The 14,635-nt window shown below is 34.9% G+C and overlaps 1 protein-coding gene and 1 long non-coding RNA gene across 2 annotated transcripts in view; one reads left to right on the forward strand and one right to left on the reverse strand.

Moving 5' to 3' along the window:
- LOC136853910 (uncharacterized) overlaps positions 1 to 14,635 on the reverse strand; it is a 352,798-nt gene that overhangs the window by 290,040 nt on the left and 48,123 nt on the right. The window lies entirely within an intron of this gene.
- On the forward strand, positions 10,995 to 14,008 carry LOC136854120 (uncharacterized). The gene is made up of 2 exons (XM_067130308.1): positions 10,995 to 12,177; positions 13,099 to 14,008. Exon 1 carries the CDS (start codon positions 11,112 to 11,114, stop codon positions 12,135 to 12,137), a length of 1,026 nt encoding a protein of 341 aa, XP_066986409.1. The 5' UTR covers positions 10,995 to 11,111; the 3' UTR covers positions 12,138 to 12,177; positions 13,099 to 14,008.

A 14,635-nucleotide genomic window follows, 5' to 3' on the forward strand; every position in this document is an offset into this window, starting at 1 on the left:
AACTATGATTACTTTAACACCAATAACAATACCATATATATATATATATATATATATATATATATATATATATATATATATATATATATATATATGTGTGTGTGTGTGTGTGTGTGTGTGTGTGTGTGTGTGTGTGTGTATCAATTTATCCAAACTGATTGCTACTACAGTATAGCCAAGAGAATACTGTCTCAGTTAGTGCCAAAGGCTTAGGATTCTAGCAAACCATATCCAAGGGCAGGAGAGCACTTAGAGGATGGTTGTGAACTTCTTGGGATGCGAAATACCACCTAAATGGCGGATGAGTTCCTTTTTCTTGGGGGCATCGACAGCCTCACACATCAGCAGAATAGAATAGAATAGAATATAGAATTTAGGCCTAATGCCAAGCACTGGAACCTATGAGATCATTCAGCGCTGAAAGGGAAATTGAGAGTAAAAAGTTGTAAAAAGTTGTAACGGGAGGAAAACCTCACAGCTGAACTATGAACAATTGTTAGGAGAGGGTGGATAGCAAGATGGAAGAGAGAGAATATGAATGGAGGTACAGTAAAAGAAATGAAAGGGGTTGCAACTAGGGGCCGAAGGGAAGCTGCTAAGAACCTTAAGTAATGTTCCCATGGGAACGTCAAATAAACCCTAATAAAGGTTTGTTTACTCTGTGATGGGAGGATATCCCCATTAACTGGCAGATGAGTCTCAGCGCTTTAGGCTAATTGCAACTAAGGCTTCCAGGCGTTGAATCCCCAGGAACACTAAAGAAGGGTGGGACATCCAGGTTTTGGAAAGAACACACCAGAACGGTTGACTACTGAATTTGAAAATAACACCAAAGACCTATTTTTGTAGATGTCTAAGCGGATTGTGGTTGAAAAGGTAGTCAGATACGACGTGCTGAAAGAAATGAGTTTACTCAGGGTAGACAATTCTTAAAACGCAGTGAAAGGTAAAATTTTTTACCTGTATTTTCTTACGGAGCAATTGTAGGTTAGAATTGATGATGTATTGTCTCTAATATGCATATTCCATGTACAAGGCCTTGAGTTGAAATAATGAATATTATTATTATTATTATTATTATTATTATTATTATTATTATTATTATTATTATTATTATTACTTCTGTTTCTGTCATGATTTTCAGACAAGTATAAACAATTCTTGATTCAAAATTCCAGTCCATAACCTAGAAAAATAATTGTGAAAATAATCCTTGCGAGCGTAAAACACCAATCAACGAAGAACAGGTGACCTCCTAGGTAAGGTGAACACACACACACACACACAGAGAGAGAGAGAGAGAGAGAGAGAGAGAGAGAGAGAGAGAGAGAGGAACATTACAGCATCAATAACAACGGTGCCCTCTAGCGGTGGCTTTACCAATGTGGTGTTGATATGTACCCGTGAGCTTCTGTCAATCATCATCGACCTTAAAAGCGGAAATGTTTCAGTATGTGCATGCCAGTTTGTGTGTGTGTGTGTGTGTGTGTGTGTGACTCTCTGTCTGTTCATGTCACTCTTGTGCGGTCTGTGGCGTCCCATGGCCTGCAAAAGATCACGAAGCGAAAATAAACCGAAATAAACAAATAATAGATAATCATTTTTTTTCTGTAATTTGAAAAAGAGACACACAGACAAACGGTTTGACATCAACTTGTACGCCGAGGGACTTCTACACCAAGCTGTTGCAAAAATCACAATTTTCTTACAGTGGCTGCCCACATAGTCAGAGACAAGGCCAATAAATATAAGTCCGGCTTAAACTTATTCTTTTCCTTTTCTTCTTCCTGCTGTGGTGGAAGGATTCTCCGAGACATTTGTATACCATTTTGGCGTTTGTGAGAGAATGCGTGAGTTACAGGGTACAGAGCATGTATGACTCCATGGTAATATATATATATATATATATATATATATATATATATATATATATATATATATATATATATATATATATATATATATATATATATATATATGTATGTATATGTATGTGTGTATATATATATATATATATATATATATATATATATATATATATATATGTATGTATGTATGTATTTGTGTATATATATATATATATATATTCCCATTTATATATATATATATATGCTATCATCCACTTTTTAAACTGCAGAGAAATACAATAAATACAAGAGTGCTATATAAGACGTCAGTTACAGGTAAAACTTTGGGTAAAGCTATTCCCTTTCCCATTTTCTCTCCCCTGATGCTTCATCCACTTTTAAAACTTCAGAGAGAAGAAGAAGAGAAGAGAGAGAAGAGAAGAAGAGAGAAGTGCTAGGTCAAGAAGAAGAAAGAAGGAGGAGCAAGACATGTCAGAATTTGTATTAGCTTTTTCTTCAGATGGTCCTATTTTTCCTTCATGTTATTTGTTTACTGGTCAGCCCTCCTTGTTTAGTCAATGGTCCGGCAGAATAATAAGAATAATAAGAAGAAGAAAATAATAAGAATAAGAAGAAGAAGAAGAAGAATAATAGCATCCTTATTTCTGCCATGTCATGTCTAATTTGTATTAGCTTTTTCTTCTTTAACCTTTTAAACATCTATTTTTCCTTCATGTTATTTGTTTAGTTTCTGGAAGGATTCGAGACATTGTTTAGTCAATGCTTTTGTAATAATAATAATAATAATAATAATAATAATAATAATAATAATAATAATAATATGTAAAGATTCACATTTCTGCTGAAGGACATATAATAATAGATGCAATAATAATAATAATAATAATAATAATAATAATAATAATAATAATAATAATAATAATAATAATAAACGGAAATGCAAAATCTCAGTACAGTTTGCTGCAGAGGAAGTGTGAACGGCAACTCTTAAATACAATCATGAAAAAAATAATAATATTTAGAATGATGCAGACAACAGCCTCAATGGCAGGAATATGCAACTCAAAGAGAAACAAAAGAAAGTGGTATTAAGAACACAGGAGCAAAAAAAAAAAAAGCCACGTCTAACAAACGGCGCCATTCAATGAGATCGGGAAATATGGCAGACAAATATCGCAATACGTAAATACATACGAATTGGAACTAAAATATACAGAAAAATAATGATGCCGATGGAGGACAAAAATGTGTAAAAAAAAAAAAAAAAAAACCAGTGAGGTTCGATGATGCGTTATTATCCCATCTGCTCCTCACGCTTTAGTGCTCAAGACGTTGTATATACGCGCACGCGCACACACATACACACACACCTATAATATATATATATATATATATATATATATATATATATATATATATATATATATATATATATATATATATATATATATATACATATATATATATATATATACATATATACATTTATATAACATATATATTTATATATATATATATATATATATATATATATATATATATATATATATATATATATATATATATATATATATATATATATATATATGTCTGCATGTGTGTGCGTGCGTGTAATGCTTCATAGGTTTGCAGAATCATATTATATGATCGCCAATAATTCATTAGTTCGTTTAAATAGTTTTATCAATTTTATAAAGCAATAAAAAATTTGCCTGAATGAGCATTGATGTTTAAGCAGTAATTATAATAATAAAATAGCTAAAAACAGAGTGAAATATGATCTCAAAACACAAATTGTTTAATATCTAAACGTACACAGACGCCTAAATGGTTAGTGCAAAAATAATATATTCATAAATATTTGAATGAGACAACAGTACCCCAACATAGAAAGGCATTAAATTTACATTATCGAATGCATCATACAATACTGCTAATTGTTTACATACAATAAAGAAGAATCATTTATACAGTAAACTAAAATTAAATACGGAAATGCCAGCATTATTGCCAAATACAGTAGATCTAAATTATTATTATTATTATTATTATTATTATTATTATTATTATTATTATTATTATTATTATTATTATTATTATTATTACAGATGAACCATATCCATATGAGACAAGCCCAAAGGGGTCATTGGGTTGAAATTAAAGCTTCCAAAGAATCTGTCATTCATTTGAAAGAAGGTTTAAAAAAGAATTTAAAAAAAGTGTTTGATGTTATTAGCCCAAGATCGATTAAAAAAAACAATGCAACGAATATAGCTATAATGCTAATAACTATATAGAATAACTCAAAGATAAATGAAACAAAAGAAAAGTTACAATTTCTATTATTATTATTATTATTATTATTATTATTATTATTATTATTATTATTATTATTATTATTATTGCTACTGTTCTTCTCAGCAATTGTTTATTATGAACTTCATATTATGTGTATTTTAATTTTGTGTACAGTGTTGTTTCTGCGTTGTTGTTTGTCTCTGTTAATGGCCCTGAGCTGATATTATTATTATTATTATTATTATTATTATTATTATTATTATTATTATTATTATTATATTATTATTATTATTATTTATGTCGCTAGGGATTAATAGTCTAAGGAATCAAGTCAGGAAATTAATGAATTACAAAACAAACGTCACACTCAGTGAAACCTTAGGCCAGAAAGTGTGAAGCCTTAAAAATGTCTTTTTCTTCATACAGAAACAAGTTGCTGCGTTGATGACAGCTGGCTGCAGGATCTGAATTATTTTATTGATTCACTGTCCTGGGCTTTTGTTTTTTTTTTACTGGCGTTATCTGAAGTAAACTTTACACTTTATGGCATATCCGTATAATAAAAACATAAGAGTGTTTACTTCCATATCTCCATATTGATCTGATGAATCGTTAATTTGGATGCACGTATATATACATATATGTATATATATGTGTTTGTGTGTGTGTGTACATATGTGACCATTTACTCAATATATACATGCATATATATACTGTGTGTATATATATACACATACATACATACATACATACATATACATACATGTACACACACACACACACACACACACACACATATATATATATATATATATATATATATATATATATATATATATATATATATATATATATGAACTTCTATCACAGTAACACGATGAGTGCAAGAACTTTAGCCCTTACCCTAATGTATTCCAAGAGTGATAATTTTAAATATTAATTTATGATCAGACTTTCCTCCCATTTTTAAGCAATTATTTTTTTCCCCTAATACTTATCATTTCCTATAGTGGTGATAATAAATATAACCTCATTGTAATGGTTCATAATGTTCCACACATTCAACTTGTTTGACTGAATCCTTGATGTTTTATTTTATTATTATGTGATCAGACATCCTAATGTTCACGATGGTCTACTGTAGACCAATGGTTTTCAACCTTTCTGTGCTTATGGCCCATTTTCGGCATCCCTAAATACTCATGGCCCACTGCCCTTCAGAATTGTGTAATGAAGGTAATAGAATTATTATAAAGCCTTTTCAGAACACTTCAGTAATTTTACATTTTCATTTATGGAATTAATTTTCAGAACACTTTATTAGTTATACATTTTCATTTATGAAAGAAAGCACTGGCCTGCATTTATTGTGAATGATTTTTCATTTTCTAAATACTATTTTGAAGATGTCCGTGGCATGGTCCCCCTCAGAACTGCCCATGACCCACAGGTTGAAAACCATTTGTCTACATTCTCTAGATCGAGGTCTAGAGAATATTCTAGACCTCGCTCTAGATGACAGCTTATTGTATCACAAATTTTTGCCGAAGTAAAATGAAAGCCATCGATAATTAGGTTCCCGTGACTGGATCGAGTTTTACGCTCTGCTTAAAGGGGGAGTTTATGGTCGTTGCTCTTACCACATAATTCAATAGGAATGGAATATAAAATTTAGGCTAAATGCCAAGTGCTGGGACCTATGAGGTCATTCAGTGATGAAAGGGAATTTGAGAGTAAAAAGGTTTGAAAGTTGTAACAGGAGAAAAACCTAGCGGTTGCACTAAGAAACTGTTGTTAGGGGAGGGTGGAGACTAAGCTGGAAGAAAGGCAATAGGAATGGAGGTACTGCAAAAGGAATAAAAGGGGTTACAGCTAGGGGTCCGAAAGGACGCTGCAAAGAAGCATAATTAATGTCTACAGTGCACCGCATGAGGTGCACTGACGCACTTTTCCTTTTTAAACCTCCTGTGCCTGCTGTGTCTGCTTGCATTAACTCACTCTTACTTTCTTGAGTCACATGGTTACGTTGATATATATAAAATATATAAATTTAGTCCTAGGGCAAAGCGCTGGGACCTGTGGGGTTATTCAGCGCTGAAAGGGAAATTAGAACAAAAAATGTTTTAAAGGTGTAGCAGAAGGATAACCTCGCAGTCGCACTATGAAGCGATTGTTAGGAGAGAGGCACTGATATATTTCCCTGCAATTATTCATTATCTTTTGCAATTTTGCGCCAACGGTCGGGAACAAACAAGAGCATCAGATATTTATGTCCTCTATCGGAACATATAGTAACATGAAAAACAGAAATCAAGAAAATAAAAGCATTTAAAAGAGGAAAAGACAAGAGGTAGAGTAAGAAGGTATATACACTGTGGGAAGAGATGTGAGCCTTCTGTCTTCTGTGTAACCTGACCCGCCACATTACGTCACCATATTAGGAAGTGACATTTCTCTCTCTCTCTCTCTCTCTCTCTCTCTCTCTCTCTCTCTCTCTCTCTCTCTCTCTCCTTACTCATCATACGTCCATCTCCATTTCTCAACTTTTGGTCACAACCCATCTGTGGAAATCTTGTATAAATTGAAAACTGCGGTCATCTCTATAACAAATTCAAAACTATTATTATTATTATTCTTGAAATCACATTTGAGACCAGAAGAACCTTTAGATTAAAAAAAAAATGCCAAAAAAGAATTTCTGAGGGCACTGAGGAAGATGGTCTAGAAAGGAAATACATGTATAGTCAGCAGTTACATGAATGACTCTGAAATCAGTCACTCACTCACACACACACAAAGAATCAGCAAAATATGAGACCATGGTTCCATATATAACTTAAATGAAGAATAAATTTCTACTATCATGAATTTGAAATGTTTGCCATTAATGATGTTACGAGTGTCGCAGTTAATTTTTTATTGTAATTGTACTGCTACTTGCGTACCTGTATATAATATTTTGTATAGGCCTGAGGTCATATTATTATTATTATTATATTATTATTATTATTATTATTATTATTATTATTATTATTATTATTATTATTATTATTCTTAAGCAGTTTTAACAATACCAAGTTATATCTTAATAACAAGTTATGTCTTACGAGCGTCTGAATCATTATAATATCAAATTTAATGTAAACTTTCCTTGCTGCTTCCACCAAGCAATTTATCTCACCTACTGCAGCCTTTCTCTCTCTCTCTCTCTCTCTCTCTCTCTCTCTCTCTCTCTCTCTCTCTCCTCTAGCACCTAACAACCACAGCCACTTCCATAAAGGAAATTTGGCTCAACAGTCCTTCCAGAAATTCCAACTTTTTTTTGGATCATTCACAATTCAGCTGTTGCAGTATGAATGTGGCAGTGACGGCTATCTCGTTGCCTAAAATCAAGTATTTAGGAAGAGCGCACTACGACTTGTAACAGGTAATAGGAAGGCGCAGTAGCATTTTTCTCTCCTCACGCGATATTTGACACCACCAAACACAGCCCACCAACAACTCTCTCTCTCTCTCTCTCTCTCTCTCTCTCTCTCTCTCTCATCGACCACACCACTACTACCAACACCCCTCCCAATCCCCCGTCCCCATCCCACCCATTCCCCTAATCTGCTTCTTCTCTCCATAACGATGTTTACCGTCTCTGTTGGTTGGTTGTTTTGAGTCCGGAGGTCCATACCGAGCCTCCGAGCCCTTGTTAAATTTTAACAAGATGCCAAGGACCAGGGCTGGCATAAGGCCGGCTTGATCTTAACCAACCAACTTGACCAGGTGGAATTTAATGATTCCATAACTAGGATCTTCTTGCTTGACTGTTTAAGTTTTTTCCGAATAATGGGTTATTTGATATATATATATATATATATATATATATATATATATATATATATATATATATATATATATATATAGATATATGTATATATATATATATGTATATAAATATATATGAGCATCTGTTCATGAATATTCTATGGCTTATATTTTCCGTACCCGTAAAGAAGGCGAGAAAGCAAGTTGAGTACTGGCATAATTTTCTAGGATTTGCTTTCATATTTTACAAGAGTAAAAGAAAATATTTCTTTGATTAAGTTCAAGATTTATACTTAAACACTTGATTTTCAGATTATGACTATTCTATCTCTTACTTTGTTAGTGCTAAAAGCTCATTCGTGGGTTAGCAAAAGGCTTAGGGAGGGCGATATATAATAATAATAATAATAATAATAATAATAATAATAATAATAATAATAATAATAATAATAATAATGTCGTTTATTTCAGCTGAGGGCCATATGCAGAGACAAACAATATACAGAAAGTACAGTAGCCTACGCAAAATTAAGCTACACCGGATATGAAGTTATCGTAGTAAGCGGCTACACTCAAATAGATGCTTAGACGAACAATAGTAACAACAACAACAACAACAACAACAACAACAACAACAATAATAATAATAATAATAATAATAATAATAATAATAATAATAATAATAATAATAATAGAATGGTCTACGTTACAGACCATTGGCGGATACAAATTTCAGGGACAGTATCTAAACCTCTTAGTTGGAGGAATCCTTCCTTCAGTAAATTGCTTGCGATAAGGTAGGAGGTGGATGAGAGAGGGCAGGGAATGATGTGGAAGAATTATTATCATCATTATTCATAACATTAACCCTATTCATATGGAACAAGCCCGAAGGGGTCACTGACTTGAAATTCAAGTTTCCAAAGAATATGGTGTTCACTAGCAAGAAGTAACAGGGGGTAATGGTCAATACAGATAAAAATGTAAGTGAATTATTAAAATTTACAAGAATTGCACTAGGGTAGTAGTGCATTGCATCTTCACTTGAACTTCTGAAGTTCCAACTAGAAGACATCCTTAAGGGGGCTGTCTGTAGTACAATAGTATGCGAAAAAATGGGTCTCTTGAACTGAGAAGTTCGACCGTGAGGCACATTTACTGCATATTGGTACTGTTGTTCAGGGAATCTGGTTGCTCTGGGCAGGAAAAGGGGGTTAGAGATCAGTTATGAATGTGATGGATCTTTGTTAAAATACAACTGATGAAAAACTGACAAACAAGAGGCCATCCGTCGATCGTACAGGTCATAGCTGCTGCTATTGGGAAACAGAAACCTACCAAAACGAACAACTCTGTCTAAAAGAGATAAATCTCTGGCAGAAGCAGACATCCATACCGGAGAACAGTATTCTAGTAAAGGAAGGACAAATGACCTAGAACTGGTTGCCTTGATTTTATCACTGTTATAAGTATATGAGCCCTTACAAGCAATACCTAAAGTACTCTGAAAATGAAGTACAAGAGAAGGCAGAAATATTGGGAGGATGCAGTCGATCTCTGAATTGAAGAGAAGCTTCATCTTACGTATTATCGTAACAAATTTTGTTTTCCTTCCACTTTATCTAAACACTTCTTTTTACCACCTGGGATTTTCATCCTATCTTTTGTTTTGATTGTATTAGTTCACCAAGTCTTTTCTGACACTGATTTGAAAAAGACCGCCATCGCTTGGGGAAATGCTGAGATGCGAAAATTAGAACGATTTGTTTTTGCTCTTTATGACACACACACACACACACACACACACACACACATATATATATATATATATATATATATATATATATATATATATATATATATATATATATATATATATATATATATATATATATATATAAATATGCGTGTGCGTGTATAATCGATACACGTTTTCAGTGGCCTAGACGCTCGCCTCACAAACAGCAGGTTCTTGATTTGATTCTTTTTTGTTAAATCTCAATTTACCATTGTTGACCTACGCAGCTAATTACGTGCCTAGAAATCAGTCAACTGTGGTGGGTCACCAGTCGGAGGGAGAACCACCTTGGAGTAGCAAGCACGTTCTCATACTTTTGATTATATATATACATATATATATATATATATATATATATATATATATATATATATATATATATATATATATATATATATATATATATACATATATATATACATACATATATATATATATATATACAAGTGTGCGTGTGTGTGAAAACTTAACGGTGAAAGCAATAATTTCTTAATCGTTTGCAAATTTACATACCATTTGATTGGGACGTTAAATAAAACTGATTCCCCATAATGCTTTCCCGTAGGGAAACGGCATTTGATTGGGACGTTAAATAAAACTGATTCCCCATAATGCTTTCCCGTAGGGAAACGGAATTACTGATAATTATTAGCTCACGTTACGGCAGAGGATCCCTGGTACTCAAATGCATACAATGACAGTGATTATTTAACATACGACAGACAATTTTTCCACCATACGAATCAGGGAATGCAAGCAGCAAGGGATTAGATTAGAATGTAGAATGGGGTGGGTAATCGGGGGGGGGGTTCCTCCGTGGGTAGGGGAGGGGTAGAGCAGTGGGGGAGGCTGGTCTGTGTTGCTGGGAAGAGTTGAGCGCTGGCTACATCGCGTCGTACTGTCCCTCCCAAGCGAGCTAGCTGCGCAACTTACCAAATCATCCGTCTTTGTTCTTCTCTCGCAACAATTTTACTCAGAAATCAGAATTATACACGAAAGCGACACTTCACAATATCCACAGTTATATGTATTTTCCACGTTCAATTTGAGGTGGGAAGACTGCATACCACAATGCACAGGCGTGTATAAAACAGCATGGTTTAATCGTGTTGTTGGCAACTCCAACGCAGTGGCAATGACGTAACCTTACCAAGCTGAAATACACGTACGCTTCGTGTTTATACGCGTTCAGAAAACGTTTTGCGGGTGAAACGTAATGCAACTTTGTTGAACACCTTGTCACTTGTTTGGTAGCTCTCAAAGTACAAGCATCGTGTTGTTGAATGTGCTTAGTGTAGTGATTTAGTGCCATTTCCGTTCAGGGACGTTCCGAGATGAATGTCAATAACATACACGCCAGGAGCTTACTATGCAGTTTGAATAATACTGTGACACCTCGAGTCAAGAGAAACCGGGAACTCGTTGATGAGTTTTTGGATAAATTTCGAGCAACGCTCGTGTCGACTGGATCATATGCGGTCCATATTATTCACGGCGGCAGTGCTTACGAGAATCTGGCGGTGGATGACAAGGCAGATTTTGACATCACGATGTCACTCGGGAAAGACTTCGTCTCGGAGAACTTCAACGTTGAACGGGACAGGAGTGGATTTTTCATCCTCGAAGCCAAGAAATCCATGAGGCACTTGGATTGCAACAATTTGCTAGACTCGTCCAAAGTACGGAACGGGCTTTTTAGTGCTATTAGACACCACATTGACATGGTGACAATGCCTGGTATCACTCTCACACACAAAGATTCCTTATCTGGTTTAGCCGTCGAGCTGCAAGAGAACACTGGCCTCAGACGAAGAGTTTCCATAGATTTGGTTCCCCAAATTCCGTTTAGCACCTGGGGTCAGTGTCCCGATTTGTTGCCCTTGGGAGGAATGCCAAAATGTCTGAGACAATACATTGACAGAATAAATAAGAACAAGTCGCCTTGCATGTTCTTCGCTCTCGGGATTCCGAAGGCTTCCAGGTACCCGAACTCTGACCAACTATTCAACATTTCCTTTTCCCTGCTAGAGAAGAATTTCATCAATGAGGAGACAGACATCCGTGACATGGTTCGACTGGTGAAGTACATTGCCAAGAGGCGCGATTGGAAGGGCAGGCACCATTTCAAGTCCTTCTACGCCAAGAGAGTAGCCGTGAAATATTACGATGAGCTCAAAGGAAAGGAACCGTGGGACGGGTGTCTGCGTTTGTTGAAACGCTTGGAAGATGAGGTGAGCGATGGCGTCATCGATGGATACTTCGTCGGAAATCAACCCCTCAGGGAATGGGACGACGAGGAGGCACGAGATTTCATCAGGGAAATTAGGATCGTCAGGAATATGAACATCAGGGATATCTAGAGAGAATCACATCGACCTCAAATTCTTCCGCAGTTACCAGGTAAGTGATGGATAGCTGAACAATGTAAAAGTTTTATGCCTAAGAGGTTTGGCATTGAATCATCAGCCAAAACTTTTGAGTAGGCTGTGCCAGCCTCTCTCTCTCTCTCTCTCTCTCTCTCTCTCTCTCTCTCTCTCTCTCTCTCTCTCTCTCTCTCTCTCTCTCTCTCTCTCTCTCTCTCTCTCGGAGAAACACTCGTTATGTATTTTTATAATATACAAGCCTCATGCAAACTTTGATTTCTGCATTGTGGATGAGCCAACTTGTAAAAAAAAAAAAAAAAAAAAAAAAAAAAAAAACGCAATAGCTGCCAGATAGAGTATACTGCAGACTTACCAGTATTCCACCAAACCCCCAAAGTACATGAGCACTCAGGCAACTCTGTCCTCGAGCAACTCTGATGCATACTTTCGCATACACTAACATATTTACCACAGCTTCATAGCCACATTTCATTTGAAAAGTCGGGTATGTTTAAAGGGCAGTGCACGACGGCTATGGTCATTACAGGCTAGATCTGAAATTGCACAATTGAAATATATATATTGAAATATGGATAGTGCAATGTGTACGCAAAGAATTCGGAAAATACAATGTTCGGCAACAGTTCGACACCTGGTAAGCATTTTCTACGATAAAAAATAATACATCATATGTGGCAAAAATGGCTTTTATTTATTTTTTTTTATTTTTTATTTTTTTACAATACCAGAATGCTGTTTTTGAATTATTGACATGGTGAAGTTTCATTACTTTTTCCAAACATATCTAGATATATTTGATGCTGTTTTATATTTGTTGTCATTTAACTCCATGTAGTATTGCAATCTATTTTATAATTATTTACTGATTGGTTAATTTCTTTTCCTCTTCAGAGGCCACAAACTATTTATTGATTGGTTAATTTCTTCTCCTTTTCAGAGGCCATAAATAACCCTAAATGGAAGAAGATCAGGAAACCCCTCGACCAATTCTGACGTCGAAGAACCATGAAAATGTTCACTGCAAAATTTGCCATCCCAAATTCTTCGGTGAGGCTTCTACACGATCCGTCTACTGACATCCCCTCGGATGACTACCCAGTGTTATTTTGTAGTTAGTTCCTTACAAATTACAGGCCTAGAGTATTTAGAGCAAAGAAAAAAATCAAGTGTTATGTTGCTTTTCCACAAATACATGCAGCATTTTGAAGTAACACCCATAAAACTTTTTTTAATCACATTTTATGAGAGGAGGGAAAGTGTTTTCCTTCACGGAGTAAATGATTTTGTTCATTTTCGTAATTTCAATTTTCAGTATAAAAATTTGGCAAGCACTATATATTGAAAATAATGTGCAGCCTACTATGATTAAATATTTCTTAAATGTGCCATGTATGTTAAACATAGTCTCTCTCTCTCTCTCTCTCTCTCTCTCTCTCTCTCTCTCTCTCTCTCTCTCTCTCTCTCTCTCTCTCTCAAACTCTCTCATTTCTGCAGTTGTGCTCTCCAAACTCAACTACTTAAATGTGGTGGAACTGCTCTTTTCTCTCCTGTTGCACCTCTAACTCTCTCTCTCCTTTCAGCTCTGAATGACTCTCTCTCTCTCTCTTCCCAGTCCTTTTGGCCTTTGGCCAATATTTTATATCTCCATACCATTTAATTATCTCTCTCTCTCTCTCTCTCTCTCTCTCTCTCTCTCATTTCTTGCTGCCTCAAACCCAACTATACTATTGGTGGAACTGCTTTTCTGTTGCAAACTCCTTGTCTAATGGAGTCCTTAGGAGCTTATATGCCAATGGCCAAACCTGCCCTAGTGCTTGCCCTGTTTGACAGCCTAAATTGCATGAGAAGTAATAAATAATCTCTTCAATGTGAGTTTGACAGCCTAATTTGGAGTAATAAATAATCTCTTCAATGTGAGTTCATGACGGGAATTTGGAGTAAATTGATGCCCTTACACGTTAGGGTATTTGGAGTAAATTGATGCCCTTACACGTTAGGGTAATATATATAAGGTTTATACATTATATTTTGATATGCATTTTATACAATAATAATTTTTAGTTTGTTAACTGCTCATTCCTGAAATTTTTTTGAAAACCCAAATTGATTTTGGTTTCTCAAAAACTTCTGTCGTACTTGATAAGTAATAATTAACCCCCTTGTTTTACGCTGTTTATGAATGGCTAAGCTTGTCTTAGCAACAAGAACACTTGGCTTAACCCAGCCTTAGCAACGAGAATTCTCGGCTGCATTTGCCTTAGCAAGAATAATTCTTGACTACATTTGCCTTATTTGTCAGCAAGAATTCTTGGCTGCGTCTACCTAGCAACAAGAGTTCATACGCAACAAAAATCTAGAGACCTAATGAACTATAGTTTTGTAATCCAAGTTATTGTTTAGTAATTGCAAGAAATGTTACAATTATATTAATTTTTAGTATGTAGACCATAATCTGAAATGAATTGGAAGATCCA

The sequence above is a fragment of the Macrobrachium rosenbergii genome, chromosome 28 (genome assembly GCF_040412425.1).
Source record: "Macrobrachium rosenbergii isolate ZJJX-2024 chromosome 28, ASM4041242v1, whole genome shotgun sequence".
NCBI classification, from domain to species: domain Eukaryota; kingdom Metazoa; phylum Arthropoda; class Malacostraca; order Decapoda; family Palaemonidae; genus Macrobrachium; species Macrobrachium rosenbergii.